At 40.4% G+C, this 21,455-nt stretch overlaps 1 protein-coding gene across 2 annotated transcripts; it reads right to left on the reverse strand.

The window, feature by feature from the left end:
- Positions 1–16,061: 16,061 nt before the first annotated feature.
- LOC112221066 (cyclin-A2) lies at positions 16,062–20,858 on the reverse strand. Of its 2 annotated transcripts, none has more exons than XM_024383156.2 (9): positions 20,751–20,858; positions 20,196–20,453; positions 19,507–19,759; positions 19,270–19,376; positions 18,961–19,184; positions 18,478–18,682; positions 18,026–18,139; positions 16,999–17,132; positions 16,062–16,752 (listed from the first exon to the last, which is right to left on the reverse strand). In XM_024383156.2, exons 2-9 carry the CDS (start codon positions 20,400–20,402, stop codon positions 16,701–16,703), a joined length of 1,296 nt encoding a protein of 431 aa, XP_024238924.1. In that variant the 5' UTR covers positions 20,403–20,453; positions 20,751–20,858; the 3' UTR covers positions 16,062–16,700. The 2 variants fall into 2 exon arrangements, with proteins under 2 accessions (XP_024238924.1, XP_024238925.1); XM_024383157.2 differs by having other exon boundaries at positions 20,544–20,788.
- Positions 20,859–21,455: the final 597 nt, after the last annotated feature.

The following is a 21,455-nucleotide window of genomic DNA, read 5'->3' on the forward strand; positions in this document are numbered from 1 at the left end:
TGAGTGTAGTTGCCCTTGAATTCAGTGTGCGTGACCTGCACTGTTGTTTTGTTAGCAGGTTTTCTGTAGAGTAGTAAGCGCACATGTGATGTGATTCGGCTGCCAATGGAATGGGTGAAGGCCAGCAAACAATCTGTACTATTCAGAGCCCCATGAAATGACAAAATATATACATTCTACAGACCCTACTGAGTGTTCCCTACAATACTTTTACTGCTGCACCCAGAATAGATCTTGCTCTAAGCCAATATGCATTCCATATACAGTGATTTGCATTGGGGGCATTTATTGGACCCAGGAACATGTTTTAAATGCAAATGTCATTTAAATATGAACAAATATGAATCATTGTTAATGTTTGGACAATTTTTTTCATAACATGAATGGTTATTGACACCTCTACTATTATGTGGGGGACTTTTATTTGTGACTTGGAAGTACTTTTTTTGTGTTACGGACGAGACGCTGATAATGTAATGAGTTCGCAAATCAAATGCCCACTGTGCTGCCTGTCACGGCCGTCGTTGGAAGGAGACCAAGGTGCAGCGTGGTGAGCATACATTTTCCTTTTTATTTAAAATGTCTCCAACAAAACAACAAACACAAGACACAACCGTGAAGCCACAAACAAAGTTAACTACCCACACTGAAGGTGGGAAAAAGGGCTACCTAAGTATGATTCCTAATCAGAGACAACGATAGACAGCTGTCCCTGATTAAGAACGGCCAAAACATAGAAATAAAGAAACGTAGAAAACAAAATATAGAATGCCCACCCCACATCACACCCTGACCTAACCAAATAGAGAAATAAAACATCTCTCTAAGGTCAGGGCGTGACACTGCCACTTGACAGCGAAAAATAAGTAAGCTAACCTTTATTTATTGAAATTTAAATTAGTTTGTAGTAGTTAAGTGTTGAGTTAGATTACATACTATAGCTACCTCAATCGTTATTTCAAATAATTTCAGTGACTTCAAAGCAACTGCTAGCTAGCTGAATTTTACTGTAGCTAGTTAAAGTTAGTAAGCTCAGCTAAATACAAATCCCCCTAGATACAGCCATGTATCATAGTCACGTCAATAGATTTGTAAATTAAAGAGCAATATAATATGAATTGAATGGAGTTTCCCATCTTTCCATTTAGAGTTTCTGGAGCAGCACAGAAATGCCCTTATCCAGATGGTATGACAAAGGCATTTCCTAACAGACATGCTAACTTTCAATGTTGCTACTTTTAAGGTTGGAATCAACATGAGGTACTTTCAGCAGGAAGAGAGGCAGGAATCATTTGTCCACCAGCTCAGGGACAAGCTACACTATTCACAACCCTGTGTAATATGCAATATAATTGCATTAGTGGACTTTTTTAAACTTAATGTATTTGTATTGTTTTAAAAATGGACAAATAAAAGGAAATATGTGGTTTAAACATGTCTTTAATGTCTATTTGTGTTAGTTGTTGGTGATAATTCCCTAAGTGTTAATACATTTGTGTTTACATCATTAAGCCTTTGTATGTGTTATGAATTATCAAAGGTGTCTGATGTTATAGTAAGTACAGTGTCATATGATACAATGCATTTATGTATGGGATATAAAATACCAAAGGGGTCTGACTTTAAATGAAGTACAGCGTCATGCGATATATAGTCTTTATGGATGTGTTATGAATGACCGAAGGTGTCTCACTTTAATTAAGCCAAGTATTACAGGACAAGTGTCAACAAATAGGATATTAACGTTCTGCTGATTTCTGAAGGTTCTCTCGCAATCCACAGGTTACTGTAGCGTGTGAGAGGTATTTAAATAGGTTGATTGATCTGCAAAGCTTGCGTTTGTGTGTGTCAGGACTAGGGTTGCACATTTTGGGGAATATTCAGAGGTGGAAACTTTCTGTGGGAATTAACGTGAATATATGGGAATGAACTGGAATATATGGGAATTAACGTTAATATATGCAAATTAATATTAATACCATTTAAATGTAGATGTTTTGTTTGCATTGTATATATTTACCATATCATATGGAGACAAAAACATTAACCTTTCTACTTATCATATGTAGACATAATTGCAAATGATTAAATCATTCCAATAGAAATTTAAAAAAAAAATTTGTTAAGAATTGAACTTAAATTAAATGAGTTGACTCTTCATAGGGGATGATTTCACTGAACATCAAAAGAAAGGGAATATTGAATGATCCCCAATGATCCATCGCATCTCCCCAAAATATTTTCAACATATTTTCAACAAAATGACAGTCTAGAAACTAAAGCTTTGTTTGTCTTCCTCTCAGGCTTCCATGTCTTCTCCATGGACCTCCTCAATGTCCATCTCTTGAACATCAGACTCTGAGGCCTCATCTTGACTGTCACATTCCAACCTTGTTGAGGGTGGCTCGTTTTCAGGCTCAAAAACCCTGGATGGCCACCAACCCCAAATTTGCCAGGATGGCCACCAACCCTTGTATTGGTCAGCCGGTTGCGTGCTTTGGGGTGTGTGTTCCAAAACAAGGAGCAGTTGCCACCTCAGAGCGCTGATGTTGGTGGTATTTGGAGGATGATGGAGGCAACAGGGGAAAAAGCCTCAGATCCATTAAGTCCCTTCCACCAGGTGGCTGATGAGATGTGTTGGCACAACTGCCATATTGCATCTCCATCCCAAAGCCCTTGCTTGGAAGTGTACTTTGCCAGACTGCCAAGAACCTTGCCCTCATCCAGGCCAAGGTGGCGAGACACGGTATCGATGACACCATAGGCCTTGTTGTTCTCTGCACCAGACAGGATGCTCTTGCCAGCATACTTGGGGTCCAACATGTACGCTGCAGCGTGTATGGGCTTCTGGCAGAAGTCTTCATGCTTTTTGATGTATTTCATATTTGCAGTTTCCTCTGCTTGGAGCAACAGTGAAGTGGGCAGGGTAGTACGGATTTATTATATTACATCTGCAAGCAGTCTGAACATCAGTCAGGATGGCATTGTCTCCCTCAATCTGTACAATGGCTGCTGCTATAGGTTTCAAACTGCTTACCACTCTCTCACAAAATACATAATCCAGGAGGATCTCTTTGATGGGGCTGTCCATATCGGCAGACTATGATATGGCCGTTTCTTGGAGAGACACCTTCCCCTCCAGGAGACTGTTAAACATGATGACAACTCCACCCCAACGGGTGTTGCTGGGCAACTTCAATGTGGTGCTCTTATTCTTCTCACTTGGTGAGGTAGATTGCTGCTATAACTTGATGACCCTTCACATACCTAACCAATTCCTTGGCTCTCTTCTAGAGTGTATCCATTGTTTTCAGTGCCATGTCCTTGAGGAGCAGATTCAATGCATAAGCAGGACAGCCAATGGGTGTGATGTGAGGGTAGGACTCCTCCACTTTAGACCAAGCAGCCTTCATGTTTGCAGCATTGTCTGTCACCAATGCAAATACCTTCTGTGGTTCAAGGTCATTGATGACTGCCTTCAGCTCATCTGCAATGTAGAGACTGGTGTGTCTGTTTTCCCTTGTGTCTGTGCTCTTGTAGAATACTGGTTGAGTGGTGGAAATTATGTTGTTAATTATTCCTTGCCCACGAACATTCGACCACCCATCAGAGATAATTGCAATACAGTCTGCTTTCTCTATGATTTGCTTGACCTTCCCATGAACTCTGTTGAACTCTGCATCCAGCAAATGAGTAGATAAATCATGTCTGCTTGGAGGGGTGCATGCTGGGCGAAGAACATTCAGAAATCTCTTCCAATACACTTTGCCTGTGAGCATCAGAGGTGAACCAGTTGCATACACTGCTCGAGCAAGACATTCATCTGACTACGTTCCTCAATTGAGTCAAAAAAGCCTTCTAATTCAAGGAGGACCAAGAGCTGCTGCTATCGATAAGGTGTCTTATTCATCATTTTCACATCGAATAGAAGTAGAGGGACTTTTCTCAGAGGTTGCTTATTGTGAGCGCTGAGGGATCTTTATGCACTTGGCCAGATGATTTTGCCTCTTTGTGACAAAGCATGTTTGGGGCGGCAGGGTAGCCTAGTGGTTAGAGTGTTGGACTAGTAACCGGAAGGTTGCAAGTTCAAATCCCTGAGCTAACAAGGTACAACTCTGTTGTTCTGCCTCTTAACAGGCAGTTTCACGGCCTGTTCCTAGGCTGTGAAAATAAGAATTTGTTGCCTCTTGCCTAGTTAAATAAAGGTAAAAAATGTATCCTATCTCTCCCATATCACATTCCTGTCCTGCACACAGCAAACCTTCATTAAGTGACCACTTTCAAGATACAGCTCTTAGTTTCAATAAAGGGGTTTTGAAGTCGAGTCAAAGCTAAAGAAGCAAATATACCAACACATTCCAACAACATATTGAGAATCTTAAACCACTTAAACCACCAAAGACTTCAACCACCAGCCTGACTGTATGGTAGAAACTAACTAACACTTCATAATGACTTTAGCTTGAATTACTTTAACATTTATAAAGTAGTTACAGATAGTGTCTCCTACAGACTATTAATACATATTTAATTATTTGTAAAGCATTATTAAAAAATACAATTATGAAGCATTTATAATTGCTTATTCTTTTTTAGGTTATTAGTTATGATTTGTTACTTATGTTCTCCTGTTGCAAGTGGAAACATGATAGGGTACTGTAGGCCTACCAGTGCAGCGGTGTGTATACTCCTGCCACCTGTTGGAGTTCAGACAGAGTTTACCCCTCCATAGCAGTCGTTTTTCAGAATCAACAGCTAGTCGATATGGAAGGATTATTATTTACAATCTCAACCTCAGTTGGGACAGAATGATATACATTCCATTGGACAGCTCACTTTCCGAGTGCTGATAGAGGGACAATAAATACAATTCATATATCAAGGTGTCTGTCTCGGTTTCCACCCGCTGCTTATTTGGTCCCATAATACTATACTCTGAGGAGGTGGCTGATGAAATGGAGCAGTATACATTTCCATGGATATTGACAGCTCTTTGAGATATTGAGAGGACTGTCTGGGAGCACTTCTCAAATCAGATCATGAGATTTGGTTGGGTTGAAGTGACTTCCTTAAGGGAATGGAAACACTTTAGGAAGTAAAGATAAGAAAAGAGATGTATTCAGTCCACTAATACTAAACATGTGCAATTTACATAGAAACAACGTATTTTGGGGATTTTGATCTTGAACGTTTATTTGGGTTGTCTCTAGTTACCACAGCCACAAAGTCAAAATTGTTTGGAAAACAAAAATGTGCTTTTTGGGTTAACCGTGAGGTTAGGTTTAAATTGTAGAAATAGGTGGAGTTTAGCCATAATTATGACTTTGTGCCTGTAGTAACTAGTGATGACCGTTTATTAGTGGTATGGGTAGTGCCATCTTGAAATACCACAGTAAAGACTGACGCCAACGCGTCATTGGAAGGATAGATGCGGTAAAGGATTCAATAGAACACAAACCGTTCCATTAACCAGATAGGCACACGATCAACTAATCTGATCTTACAAAGTGTATATTCGTCATGATTTATGAATTGTAACAGGCTCACAATGTGGTTAGTTGAGTCCGATTTTAATATATTTGGCTGTTTTAGCTGCGCAACATTTAGAAGTTGTCCCTTTTCAGGTTTAGAAAAAGTGACTGCTAAATGCTAACTCCCGTTCGTATAAACTGGTTAGCATAGATAGCATACAGAAATCAGTGGTGGTAGTCAGTCGTTTGCAATTGATTGGTGATGACATGAACGTGTTGGTGTTGGCATCCATACAAGAATTAAACTCAGAATTTTACTTCAACATATTGTTTGTGTATTTCACACTAGGGGTGTAACTGTTAACCAAACCCACGGTTTGTGAAATTTCAACTGTTACAGTTTTTGTTTGTTTGCCAAGATATTCTAAATGAAAAAGCACCCTATTTGTGGTACAAGTACAGTTTCATTCACAATGCTCCTGGCAGGGATTGTTATGTTGGGTCTCAAATAGAGGTCTAAAAAGTTGGGCCCGTTCCAAAATGGCCCTGAGGCTTTCTCACCCTGACAAATATGCATAAATCACAGGTGGTTGGTGGCACCTTAATTGGGAGGACACGCTCATGGTAATGGCTGGAGCGGGATATGTGGAATGGTATCAAAAACACCAAACACATGGTTTCTATGTGTTTGATGCCATTCCATTGGCTCCATTCCAGCCATTATTATGAGCCGTCCTCCACTCAGCAACCTCCATAGGCATAAATAAATGTTTAATTATAAAACAGGTTGTTTGGATCCTGGATGCTGATTAGTTGATATGCGGGAGTTGTGGGACAACAACTTCCGCAAAATACCATGATGTATTAATCTCATAATTCCACTGTCCCGCAGCCCAGGCAGGAAATTCATAAATATTATCTCCCTCGGGGGAAAAAAGTGACTACACGTTATTTTTCCATGCTACTATTTGGTTTTGTTTTGCAGCAGTTGGGGGTTGTATAAACCTACCTGTCTGCCTCTAAGACCTGTGCAAGAATGTATCATTTTACAAATGCGATCTCTCCGGTGCCAGTGGAGTAGCTATCCCAAGAACGAACGCGAAACTAATAATTTAGCATGGAAACCGTCAACACTCAGAACCCATGGTCAAAACATGCATTTGGATTGGTTGAGATGCGTTCTAAATCATACTAAAACACCTATTTCGTACGGGTAAGCCTCTGACACAAAAATGGGAATCTTATTTTCTGTTCCATCTGAGACATCCCTGCTCATCCACTCTTCTACCAGCCAATTCATTAACTTGATCTCAACTGTAAAAGGCATCTAGATATTATTTCCGCTTGCTTCTAGCCTAACATTTGCTTTGCAACAACGGGGGTTTGTACAAATGTTGCTGACTTCTCGACATTTGCAACATTGCTTCAATATTGAAATTCGATCTTCAACGTCCTATTGAGAATTAATTCGTCAGGAGAAGGACATCTATTCTCAGCCAGTCGAAATCACGAATCAGCATACTTTTTATGGTTATACAAATTTCAATAGAAAAACAGGTCAAACGAAATTAAATGCAGTTACTTTGCTGTTATTCTAGCTGCACAGTTTGACGTGACTGTGTTAGCCGTAGTTGGCTAGCTAGCAAGTGATAAGAGCGTTAGCAGCGCTGGGTCAAGTCCAAAGATATAGAACATAAAGACTTCACGACTGGGTTGCGTCTCTGGCAACCTAACCAGAATGAACGGCCGGATAGCTGTGTCGGGACTAGACCCATATTTTCGTTGAGGGATGTATAGCTTATGAATACATTTATCAAAATAACATTTTATATTTAATTGGAAACCCGTTGTAGAAAAGCAAGTGTACACAAGAGGACGTGCTAAACATTATTTTTTTAGCACGGCGGTGCTGCGGTCATAGCTTATTTCCCTATAATGCATGGTAGAATTGCACGGTAGAATTCAATGGCTATAGTTCGAGGTGCTTTCGAAAGGAAAAGTCTAGTCTAACTAATCCCCCCATATCTAGGTCTGTTGTCACTAAGACCATCAGACCATCTCCCTGACTAAGGCAAAACCTTGGCCGCAAATTGGCGTTGGCCAGAGGGAAATATGGGCAGTCCCATGATAACCTAAATATCTATGAGGGTGCTTTTTAAGAGAACTAAGCAAATAACATGCAAAACAGTCGTACAAAAATAAGTAGTAACAATAATAGATCATATTAATAGAAATAATAACAGCACAATCTTATAAATGCATGCTCATTTTAAAAAGTCCTAGCAAGGCTATAAGTGTTGGTCAGCCCAGCCTGCTCAGTTTATTTTAAATGAGGAAAAAACTACTATATATATATATATATATATATATATATATATATATATATATATATATATATATATATATATATATATATATATATATATATATATCACAATACCAGTTCTATATGTTCCCTATGTCCATTACAAATATGCAAAACATATTTCATGTAGTCAGTGGCGATTTTAGCATGTAAATCTAGGTGGGGCCAAAATAATAAATATGTGTGTTGCATGCCAGCAAAGCCACTACACAACACTATACATGAATTGCACTATAAAGAAGACCCAACAACAGTCACAAAACCTTACCGCTGTTACACCTGGCTATCAGCAGAGCCTTGTCTGGCAGCGAAACAGTTCATTCAGCCTCATTTATTGCCATTTAAAAAAACATAGCTGATATGGCTGACTTGCTTAAACAAATGTGGTTTCTACTGACAATTGAGGTGTACAAACTATGGCATAAGGGGACGACAAGCGCATAAGAGGTCATCCATAATTTCGATTAAGACATTAATGAGTGAGCTAGGACGGACGTAGTCAATTTAACTATTTGTTCAGCACTTCTGAAATCTACAGCGACAGAATTCAGAACATGGGCTGTTCTTACAGTGTTCTCCCTGTACACCTAGTCAGATCCGTAGGATAAATACAGGGGGCATATAAGCAGACATTGAAAGCTCTTACAATATTAGATGATTACATTTCTCAAAAACATGTTATAGGCTAACGTTACATGTGCACTACCGATATTTGGCTAAATTAAGATGTGAAAATAGACCAAATTATTAGGGTAAGGAACATGGGCTACTAAGATCTTACTGCACAACATACACTTACTATAACTTTCTTAGCTACAGTATACATGTCTCCTTGGCATATTACATCATTCATGCAGCAGCATATAAGACATTTGTTGGACTAAAAAAATTTGCTCATTTGAACAGGAAGGTGGCGCAGCGGTCCTTTTGTGGGGGGAAAATTCCATAATCAAGAAAGAGAAAGAGACCGGATATATAATACTGTGTTGGATGACCATTCAAAACGTATTTTCCCAGTCGAAGCTCATTTATTCTTGCAGTTAGCCACTGTCACCGATTCCTTCCAAACCATTCATTGTTGAATTTGTGATTTCCAACTTGTTGTGTAATCTTAATGGCCGATGAGCACCGATATAATTTCTCTTCATTATTTCTCTTCATATGACAAGGAATAAAAAGGATTTGCCAGTAGATTGTCGACTTGATTCATGATGATGACTGCTATCTAAGATTTTGAAAATAAGATGTTGACATGATCAGTACAATCAAAGCTACTGTACATATAACATGATTTTATCTGTGGCCAATGACCTAAAGCCTTCGTGGAAGGGCACTACTATTGTAACTCTATGGCAGGATCCAAAGGGCTTGCATTTTTTATGTCTACCCTTACAAAAGACTTACACTTGGCGGTGACGTAGTGTCCCCATGAGTGACACAACACTGAGCCAAACACGGTGCAATGCTCCTATTTTATGCTGACTTGCCCAAACACCACAGAAAGAACTGAGCTAGGCTGAAACACCTGCATTTTGGAGCTTCCTTACTCAATAAAACAAAAAAGAGGCCATGTTTGTATGCGACTTTATTAACTCATTGATATACACTGCTCAAAAAAAAGGGAACACTAAAATAACACATCCTAGATCTGAATTAATGAAATATTCTTATTAAATACTCACACAAAAATTATCAATGGAAATCAAATGTATCAACCCATGGAGGTCTGGATTTGGAGTCACACTCAACATTAAAGTGGAAAACCACACTACAAGCTGATCCAACTTTGATGTAATGTGCTTAAAACAAGTCAAAATGAGGCTCAGTAGTGTGTGTGGCATCCACGTGCCTGTATGACCTCCCTACAACGCCTGGGCATGCTCCTGATGAGGTGGCGGATGGTCTCCTGTGGGATCTCCTCCCAGACCTGGACTAAAGCATCCGTCAACTCCTGGACAGTCTGTGGTGCGGCATGGCGTTGGTGGATGGAGCGAGACATGATGTCCCAGATGTGCTCAATTGGATTCAGGTCTGGGGAACGGGCGGGCCAGTCCATAGCATCAATGCCTTCCTCTTGCAGGAACTGCTGACACACTGCAGCCACATGAGGTCTAGCATTGTCTTGCATTAGGAGGAACCCAGGGCCAACCGCACCAGCATATGGTCTCACAAGGGGTCTGAGGATCTCATCTCGGTACCGAATAGCAGTCAGGCTACCTCTGGCGAGCACATGGAGGGCTGTGCGGCCCCCCCAAAGAAATGCCACCCCACACCATGACTGACCCCCCACCAAACCGGTCATGCTGGAGGATGTTGCAGGCAGCAGAATGTTCTCCACAGCGTCTCCAGACTCTGTCACATCTGTCACATGTGCTCAGTGTGAACCTGCTTTCATCTGTGAAGAGCACAGGGTGCCAGTGGCAAATTTGCCAATCTTGGTGTTCTCTGGCAAATGCCAAACATCCTGCACTATGTTGGGCTGTAAGCACAACCCCCACCTGTGGACGTCGGGCCCTTATACCACCCTCATGGGGTCTGTTTCTGACCGTTTGAGCAGACACATGCACATTTGTGGCCTGCTGGAGGTAATTTTGCAGGGCTCTGGCAGTGCTCCTCCTGCTCCTCCTTGCACAAAGGCAGAGGTAGCGGTCCTGCTGCTGGGTTGTTGCCCTCCTACGGCCTCCTCCACATCTCCTGATGTACTGGCCTGTCTCCTGGTAGAGCCTCCATGCTCTGGACACTACGCTGACAGACACAGCAAACCTTCTTGCCACAGCTTGCATTGATGTTCCATCCTGGATGAGCTGCACTACTTGAGCCACTTTTGTGGGTTGTAGACTCCGTCTCATGCTACCACTAGAGTGAAAGCACCGCCAGCATTCAAAGTGACCAAAACTTCAGCCAGGAAGCATAGGAACTGAGAAGTAGTCTGTGGTCACCACCTGCAGAACCACTCCTTTATTGGGGGTGTCTTGCTAATTGCCTATAATTTCCACCTGTTGTCTATTCCATTTGCACAACAGCATGTGAAATTTATTGTCAATCAGAGTTGCTTCCTTCGGACCATATTGACTACTTTGTTCATTCAGTTGCTCATCCATCAATCAACTTCAATATCAAATTAAATAATTGTTTGAGTGTTTACTTCAATCACCCCCTCAGATATGTGTTGACTGGTGCAGAATCTATTATCGTTACTATAACGAAGGTTAAAACCATGGAGAGAGAAGAGAGGTGTATTTTGGTTTATTAAGCCCTGCAGATGACCAAGTGGTGACAGACAACATGAATCAACCACTGAACGCCTCCACCCAGAAAAATAGAAAGATGCTGTGACATTGATGAATCATGATTGTACAGAACATAGTACCCAACAGGTCACATACTGAATTCTCATCATAGACATATGTGTCCCTATGCCCAGTTTGAGTCCTTATCTACAGTTTTGTGTGGCTTTAGTTAGTGAAGTGGATGGACCCACTGTTACCAAGGAATTTGAACTGTTCAAATTCCTTGACTGTTACGATGTTTGACGTCTAGAGGTTTGGGCCTCTGTGGTTAGTTTAAGCACATGATAGTTAAAGTAATCCCACTTGGGTTGTGTATGTGATGGGCAAAGGAATATAAAACATATGTTTCTTGTCAAGGTTGTTGCTAAATCTCAGTGCAACAAATAAGCAGTGCAGCACAAAATAACTCATCCTTGCCCATATTAAATAAAGCTTTGTTGGTGAAAACAAGAAGATTTTGTCATTATTTATCTACAACTTCCTGCCATTGTAATTGTTTTATTCAGAGAATAATGTTTTGTATATTGATGCCACATGAGTATTTTTGCTGAGGTACAATGTTGATCATTCAATGGAGCCTAGGGCCATTCGTGACAGTGTATTTATATACAGATATAGAATGACACAAATGGGACTACAACGGAGCTAAGTCAAGGATGCATTTTGTTGTTGTGAGCTTCATTAACCCTTGAGCTGAGGACATCATTGATTAGCTGTAGTCTTTCATTGAAAAAAAATATATTCCCATTCATTACAACATAGTAAACACACACACCTGGCACCCCCATGGGCATGTACATGGATGAACTCAAGAGCTACTGAATGACATGTTCTGGGGAAACACAGAAATGCTTACAATCAAGCACATTCCGAAGTACCGACGTAACGGTGAACAATCTAATAGAAACAAAATGTTCATGGATTAAAAATGTAGTGTCATACACAAACATACCTGCGGGCGCATGCACACACACAGCTTCCTATAGAGGCAAAACACAGAGCATCCAAACAGCATGGGTTGGAAGAGGTAGACCAATGATGTGTATAAACCCTGGATGACTGACATGGGGCGCTGTATTGAAGCCAAAGACATTTTGGAAGGGGTAAAAATGCTTGTATTAATGTCTACGTTAGTTTCTGACACGTTTATTTTATTACAGACACTTTAATGCATACTTTTAAATTATATTATGTGAGCTAAACATACAAATTTCAAAATATATCAAAACATTTTCCTTAAAGTATTTTTTTAGAGTGCTGCTTTCCCCACTACAACAAAAATACTTAAATGCATGTCATTTTGTCCTTGAAACATTTAAATGAAATACTGTTGAATTCCATTCATTCCTATGGAGGACTGCTCCTACTAGGGATAGCCAATATGGCCGACCGATGGCTTCAAAGCCTCTCAATGGCCAATACATAGCGTCAGCAATCCAGGGTTTATATAGACCATTGGGTTAGACCCTTAGTTACATATATCCATGCCCAAGGCAGTACAACATTAAATATATTACCCTTTTCTTAGAGGGACTCATTCAGTAATTGGTTTGACATGGCTGTGGAGCAGATCTACCTAAACAAATGGCCAAGCTCACTTCAAGCTCAGATATTTCATTGGAGACATTTCCTCAATACTCTCCAACCAAATCACAATTGAGATGAGATGAGAGGAGTGCAAATTGCCATCCTGAATGTATTGCTTTAATCAGCATATATCAAAATGCAGATTGGATCTTGCGTGTTTTCTCTTGGTAATGTTGATTTTTGAAAGTGACTGTGAAAATGCATTTAAAAGATGAATAGAAGTAGGTTAATATGTGTGGTATGTTTATGTGCAGTACAAATTGCATGAAGATATCAATAACTAATGGTGATAGAGACTGTACCAGTCCTTGTACCAACATTAGCATTTTCAGGCATCATGTCCAAATCATCCAAAAGTATCTACATTTTTTTGTAAATCTCAACAGTCACTTTTAGATGATTTGAACATGATGTGTGAAAAATGCTAATAACCGTATCAAGACATGAATGGGTTTCGTGCCACAAATGCTAAAACATTAGCATTAGGAAACAGTGCCAGGGAAATAAAACCAAAGAATGGATTGCTGTCATACCTTAGATTGCTTACAGGTAAGGAAATCAATGTGTAATTTGGGTGAACTATCCGTTTAATATCAGAGTCTATTCTCAGAAATTCGACATTGTAGGCTATCTTACACTGTATGCACTCTTCAGAAAATATATACTGATATAATGGTGAATACATTATGTACAATACATACATAGAAATAAGATAAAACACATACACTGATGATGAAACAAAGATTGCTGAGTCACCGTCTCTGTTAGACACAACTAAGCAGTCTGATGCACTTCTCTGGTTTCTACGATCCATTGTTCAACAGACTGAAGAATAAGCAATTTATATCAGGTTACAAGCTCCATAGTGTGTAGCTCGTCAGTCAACAAGCTGTGAGGCACAGTCAAACACACTTCTGTGGAAGGTTTTATGGAAGTGTTCTACAAACCATGAGATACATTCAATCAGATTTCAAGAAAAACAGTATTTTCTTTCCACAAGCTGTGAGGGATAGTCCAACACCCTTTCAGAAAATACTATCGTTCCTTATGACAGGTCTACAGCTTGAGAAGAAAGCATTTTCTTATGACAAGATCTTTAGCCCTTTCAGAAAAGACAGCCTTTCCTTCCAACAAAGTCTTTGGCACAGTCCAATACAATTCTTGATGTGGAGAAGACCATCTTCCCATCCAGCAAGCTGTGAGACACAGTCCAACAAAGCCAGCACACTTCTTCTTCCCTCATACGACATAGTTTCCTCTCTGACCATGGCGAGGGTCCCTCAGAGAGCGTCCGGGCTGCAGACTAGACCCCACCGAGTTCCTCAGCTGCTTGAGGAGCATCCAGAGCAGTAGCAGCATGAGCAGAAGCAGCAGGAGCAACAGCCCCAGGTACACGCCCAGGTTCCATCCCCAGCCCAGGGCTATGGGCAGCGAGGTGGACGCCACCAAGAACCTCCTCGGTGAGGGCATGGGTCAGCTCTGGAGTCCCCCCTGAACACGTTCAGGATCCTTTAGCGTTTAGAGTGGTGCCGAGGCGTGGTCATGGTTGTCATTTTAGAACGTTAGATCATTGCGGCTGGTTGCTTTGGGAATTTTCTTTCCCTCCATGGTTTTATTTTTCCTTAGATATTCCTGTTGAGTTGTCTTATATCGTTATCTAGAGGAGAAGTGGTCCATAGTGTAGACGTGTGCACCCGTAAAGACAGACTGGGTAAATGGGTGGTAAGCATTATGTTGCTGGGCTCTGTACTCAGCGCTCGCCGTACAGAGCCAGAACAATGTATCACCGGTGCATACACACACGCAGGCAGACACAGAGAGCAAGAAGCCCCCCTCACTGCCATTGGCTACCTGTTCACTTGCAGGCAAAGAATCAAATCACAGGCCAGCTTGGAACAGAAAACATGTTTAATCGTCATGTGGTCATTGAAGTGGCAGTTCGACTGAAACATTGTGTAATTAAATTGTCTTATCACAGCTTCAGAATGGAAACAATTGTGTTGCCTTTGTAAAGAACTGCCATTCCTTTCTTGAGGACTAGGAGTTCTGGTGGCTAAATCTTGCGTGAAATCTTCAAATAGCATTTTCCGAAACAATCATATCTCCCTTAAATGTGTGTTATGCAGCTTTCATCAATTTAAATGAGAGCCCAGGCTTTGAATGGTGGCTTTAAAATAGAGCCAGATGCCAACCATAATTCATAATACATTTATGGCACAGGTGTCTAGATCTGATTTTCAAACGCCAGGACATGAATTGAATTCAAGCATTCATATACCCCTTCTCTTGCATGATGCCTGTATCATTGAAACGCCCCCCCATTCAATTTAAAAATGGCATCCACAATCTGCCTGTCTTTGTTTAAATGTGCATTCAGCTCCATCTCATGGCTTTAATATATGACTATGTCATGATTTTCAACCAGAGCTTAGTGGCTGAGGACTTTCAGTTAAGTTACAATATTTGAGTTGATTATGTCATCTAGCAGATGACATGCTATATACAGCATCATTTGTAACTTAAGTAAAATAACTCAAATGGGATAGTGGCGAGGAAGTGTGATTACCACTGAAACCAGGTGTAATCACTAATCCAAGTGTTTATTGGACAGATTCAGGTAAGTCCCTCCCAGTTCCATTTAAGAATAATTTTGCAACAGAATCAGCCACAGGAGTTAGTTTTTGAACCTGTCTAAATTGGCCATTGAACTTCCATTCTATCACCATGACATGTAACTAAAAGCATTCCTCTCCAAATTGAGGGAATCAATGTGGCAAACCAATGGGTACACAGACAAACTATTCACAACAGTAACCTATTCATAATACAGAACAAATTACATCTACAGATGGTAAGACATTTCAAAATGTAACTTTAAAAAGGACAAAACGACTAGTTGGAAACACCATGTTACTTTAACCAGACTATTTGCGCTATTTGTTACTCAAATTTCTCTGCAAGGAGTTGAAGAAAAAAATTGGTGAAAATGTATTCACTAAGGCAGCATTTCCCCAACTCAATCCTTGTTTTTGGATTAACACTACATAGCTAATTCATATAAGTGAACTCAAGCGTTGATTATTTGAATCAGCGGTGTAGTGCCTTGTGGTCCAAAGGACTGCGTTTTGGAAATGCTGCACTAAGGCAAGGGAGCAGTAGTGTTCTGCTGCCCCCAAGAGGCCACAAGACATGCAATACTGACATTTCACTGATGCCACCCACAAATTGTGATTTGAAACGTTCACTTCAAATTAGAAAGCCATTTTACATGGTGCTACTACCCTGAACTACTTCCAGAATAGTATGAAGTACAATACATTTTAAACAGGAAGGATTAATAACCAAGGGTCTGTGGGAATGGAATTTATTTACAAGAGACATTATACAGAGCGAAATGAGTCATTAATTGTTAACCAATGAATGTCAAGACATAAATCACTTGTCTCGTGTAAATGTAAGATAAAGAAAAGAGGCAGACAAACTTTCACAGTATGTCGAGTAAAATTAGCTAGATTTAAGCTTCCAAATTATACTAGAATATCATCACCCGGAATTCACTTGTGTTATAAAAATAACAAATCAACCACACCCAGACAACCCATATAAAATAAAGTTGTCATAGAAAACCAAACCATGGTTAGTCAGATTTGTCAGGAAATATTCAAAAGTATCTATTAGTTGCAGAGGGGAAAATAAGCTGCAGGTTTATTACAAAGATGCAGAAAGTGAGACTAATCTTTACAGCTTTTAAGCAGTTAAAAACCACTGCAAATATTTGTCTAGTAAGAAAAGAAACATGACATTGCTTGATTAACAACATTAAAGCCCAGGGCTGCATCAAGCATAAAATAACCATCCTACAGGAATGTACATTTTTTAAAAATCTAAAAATATTGTCCACGTCCCAGACTGTGGCCATGAGTTCAGTTATTGAAATTCTGGCATTATGAGACGCGTAATAAAAAATAAATATGCAAAAAAAAAAAATCATTCCAAAGACAGTTTCATGGGGGGCTCGATGAGAGAGACCTCTTGGTACCTAGAAAGAGAGAAACACTATGGTAGAAAAAGCCAACATGCTTTCATTCAGACCCACCATTATGTTCAAGTTAACAGAAATCTAGAAAATTACCATATGAACAAGTAGTATCCATAGTAGGAAAAACAATAGCCGTGCGTAAGCTTACTGGATATTTTAGATTCGTCAGAACTGGATGCCTAGCAATGGTTTACATTAGCGACATATGCCAACACGAAAAGAAATCCATCTATACGGTGTACTTACTTGGCACACTTGTACTTCTCCCTCACCGACTGCTGTGCATGCGTAGCAGCATTGCAGTACATTCGGTGCAGATCCTCTATGCATGGCATCAGGTCTTCTAAAGAGTTGCCAGTCACCTCTGCCAGAGACTTGGACTGAAATAAAACAAACTGTCAGAAAAATGCACATCATTTCATTCTAATTTAGGGCTAAGATTTCAGTTGACAAAAGATCTGAATTTAGGAAAACTTAGATAAATAAAATACTGCAATTGAACACAGGCAGTCAACCCATCTTTTCAGGGTATGACAATCTCATGCTACGGTTGTTTAAGGAAAATGTTAAGCTTAAACTTCAGTGTGGAAAATAAAGATCAAACGCAAGCAAGAGACTGCGTGTCAGGGAAGAGCCTGGGAATTGAAAAGCATGGCAACATTGAGGGAAGAGTGTATTCCCATGGTCAGTAAGCAAACCTGTCAACAGGGGAATAGACTACTTTTCAAATATAAATCTTACAAAAGCATACTTAATACAGCACTAACTTCAGCAAGGTGAAAATAGTTTGTGCCAAGTTTAGGTGCAGAATTAAATGTTACACGGCCACTTGACTGTCAGTGACTACTAATTGGTTGATGCACCAAGAACATTAGCAGCTGTAAATCTTGGTTATACAAAGTTCACTCAGGTGTGATAAAGTGAATTAACATAAATGTTATGGCCCATCAATATGAAAGTTTAGGCAGCAAGTGAGACTAAAAAAAGCCTCTATTACTGAAGCCTTCCATATTAACATGAGGTTCAAAAGGCCAAAAAAAGTTGATTGTTGGACTGCTCAGGGAGATAGACAGTGTGAGCCAGTGGCATATATACTCACAGGGAGAGAATTCCTGTTAGCGGCAGCTACCAAAACCTGGCCTACTGCACTGAGGCAAAGACCTGTTTAAGATTCTACATTTATGCTTTATTTTGAGTGGGGCATCACAGCCGAACCGGAGGGCCAAGAAACTCCTACCCTGCTAGAACACTTAGCGCAGCAATGCAAACTTACCCATGCGCTTCCTGTTATAGTGTGGTTTGCCAAAACAAAGGCGGCAGCAGCAGTCTGAGAGGGGAGGTACTTCAGGAATGGGTCCGAGTCTACTAGACTGAGCTCCCCTAGGAACTAAGGAAACAAAGACAACATTTAAGACACACTAAAGGGTAAAAAAAAAAAAAGTTAGGCAAAATAGTGTTCAGACAACGGCAAACATCAGGGAGTAGGGCACTCAAGGAGTTGGTCTGATAAGGACTGATGAGATCAGGCCCCCCCTCCCCCCATTTGAGATAGAGAACAAAAGAGTGAACGCCCACCCTCCCACTTGTGCCATGTCGTGATACCTGGACCACCTATTGAGATGTGCCTTTTGTTAAGTAAATCAAGTATTAAATTAAGTGAAACAGATTAGAGTAGGACTTTAAATTACAAGCTGTGAACACCACTACAATGTGTAGTCTACTCACCCTTGACAAGCTCTCCACCTTGTTGCTGACAGGCTGGGTGAGAAAGTACTGGGTGAGAAACTGGTTGATGGTGGGAGAAGCCAAATCAAAGGAGAGCACTTTAAGCACCAGATGCTCCATTCGCAACACTTGCTTTTTTGTGTAGGTGTCGTCCGTGATATAAACAAACTCTGCCACCTCTGGGGGGTAGATCTCTTCAAACTTCCTGCATTTGAATGAAAACCAGTGAGTGATCAAAGCACACATTGCTAAGCTTGACACAATCAAGTAAAGGAGTACTTCATCTCTAGGGTTGAATTTCATTTGAAGGGAGTTCCAACCAAGTTTAATTAGTCAGATGTTAATGCCAATATTTTCTATTAATTTGGGAGAGAGGCCTAATACAGCGGATTCTACACAACATAGAAAAAAAAACTTGGTTTACACGGCACACAAAAAGGTGAACAATCCCTATAAGGATGCTGTGGGGTTGACAACACTTACGAGGCCAACAGCATGGCGGCGGTTCCGACCAACTGCAGCTTCCCCCGCAGGACTGACATGGAAGACAGGAAACGGTCAATGTAGTTCACAGCAAGGTATAGAGTCTCGTTCTGGAGCTTGTACTCCTCACCAACCTCCACCAGCCAGTCAACAAGGATAGCCCGCATGCTGTAGGTTATGTCTGGCTGCTTTTTCATGTAGCCTGCTTTTGGTCTGGACTTAACCTAGGGACAAGAGCACAAAAGGACAACTCTGTAGTCATGGTTCAGTGATTTGTGTGACAACTGAACAATGAGTGGGTTTGCTCACCTCCATTTCCCTGAGATGCGCATGTATTTCTGAAGCATACTCTGTTGCCGCATTCATGTGAACTTGCTTCTCTTCCCCTTCAATAACTGACATATCCATGGGACAATCTATATAGAGAGTTGGAAAATGTGACTTTCTAATCCATAGACACATTAAAAATCAACATGAGCACCTCCGTGTTATAAAGGGTAAAGGGACATTTTCAATAATTTGGCCAGGTGTATTACAAATACTCACCACCAAAACTAAGATCCATGTTAGACACACATGTGACAGGTATGTCAAGAGAAGCCAGAGGCTGCCTGAGACAGGTAACTGTGGGGTTCAGTTTCAGGGGGTACATCTCTATGGAAGGGTTGGCTTTGAAAACCATTTTCTTGGAGAAAGCCGAATCTGGCTCATCCAGGTGAATCTGAAAACCTGGCAGCTTGGTACCCAGCTTCTCTGCATAACTTCTAGGTACTTCACTTTCATTTTTGCAGGACAGCAACTGAAATGAAAGGTTAAATATTTCAGTGCCCATGGTTTCAACATTGAGTCAGTTCCACCTAGCCATGTCATGCTAATTAATAAATAATTTGATGAACTGGGAAGAAAGGAATGAGAAAGCAAGTTGGCCATCCCAATGTTTAGCAAGACGTTGACCGCATAAAATGGCGGACTACTTAGGAGGGTACCTAGCTAGTTAGCGGACATTAACAATACAAACTTTGAATACCGTAAGGTGAGTATGAAATAAATAATCAGATGTAAATTAAAACACTACTCTTGGCAGTGAAAATATGACCTAAAATTATGAGTGTTGTCCTAAGGTGATCATTTTTGGTAGGTAACAACCTAACTCAATCTACATGCCAATTATGATAGCTAGGCAACAAGTGTTTGTATAGTGTTCGCTGGCTTGTGGCTAGCTAGAAATTACTAACCTGTGTTGTGTTTTGAGGATTGCTGCATTGATTGTTTTGCAAACCTCCCAGAACTGTTCTCTGTTGGGCTTTGGGGACAATGTTCTCCTGGTTGTCTGCCCGGTTTTTGATTGGACCCCTCAGTCTGGACAGCATATTTTCTTGGTTTTGGTATTCTGGCAGCGGAACGTCAACCGCGCTTCCTTGTCCTTGGTTTGATCCTGACATGTTATTCTCAGTTTCTGGCTCAAACAAGTCACTGCAGAAACGTCCACTTTGCTACAAAGAAAATAAAAACTTGGTAAAGAAATACTGCAATGAATATAAAAACGAACTTACAAATTGTACAGGATAGCACAAAGAGGCTACCTGTGTTAGCAAGCTAGCTACAGTAGCATAAGATATCGCACAGACAAGTCTGGGGTGTTGAGATGGCAACAACGTAATTCTGAGCTGCAAATTTAAAACCCTACTTAACGTTGAGACAAAATAATCTTCTGCATGAAACCCGACATTAGCTCGCCATGCTGTTTGACTAAATCCAATAAATGTAGCTAACCACCGCGCAACCTTTACCTAGATACAGTCCCTTGTCCTCTGAAAACATATATTAATGCAGAAAAGATGCTTGTTCTGAGTTCAAGTAGCCCGCGACTATTGAAACGGCCAATCGCAACCGAAGGCGAAAATTACGTCACGAATCTACGGCGGCTGATATAACTCAGATTTAATGTGTCCGAGAATAAGCAGGCCGTTGCGATTTCGGCATGTATGGACAATGAAAGAGTCAAAGGTACATTTTTCATAATTTGAATTAATATAATATCGTACAAACAATTATGATCTCTCTGAGAGCATCTCAAAGTCTTGTTACACTCATTTATGCTATACACAGAGATAACCTCACCCCATGACAAATAAACCACACATGATTTAAATACTCTAGTTAGTCTAAATACTTCAATAGAAATATAACTGACAAACATGAAGGATGGTGTGTTCAAGTGCCAACCTATAAAACAAAAAATATAAGTGAATATACAGTGCATTCAGAAAGTATTCAGACCCCTTGACTCTTACACATTCTATTCTAAAATGGATTAAAATGTTTGTTTTTCCCCCTCATCAATCTACACACAATGTCCCATAATGACAAAGCAAAAAAAATGTTTTGGGGAATTTTTTCTAATGAAATATCACATTTACCTAAGTATTCAGACTCTTTACTTAGTACTTTGTTGAAGCACAGGGGTTAGGCTACCTGGGGCGGCAGGTAGCCTA

This window comes from Oncorhynchus tshawytscha, linkage group LG21, assembly GCF_018296145.1.
Source record: "Oncorhynchus tshawytscha isolate Ot180627B linkage group LG21, Otsh_v2.0, whole genome shotgun sequence".
Classification (NCBI taxonomy): Eukaryota; Metazoa; Chordata; class Actinopteri; order Salmoniformes; family Salmonidae; genus Oncorhynchus; species Oncorhynchus tshawytscha.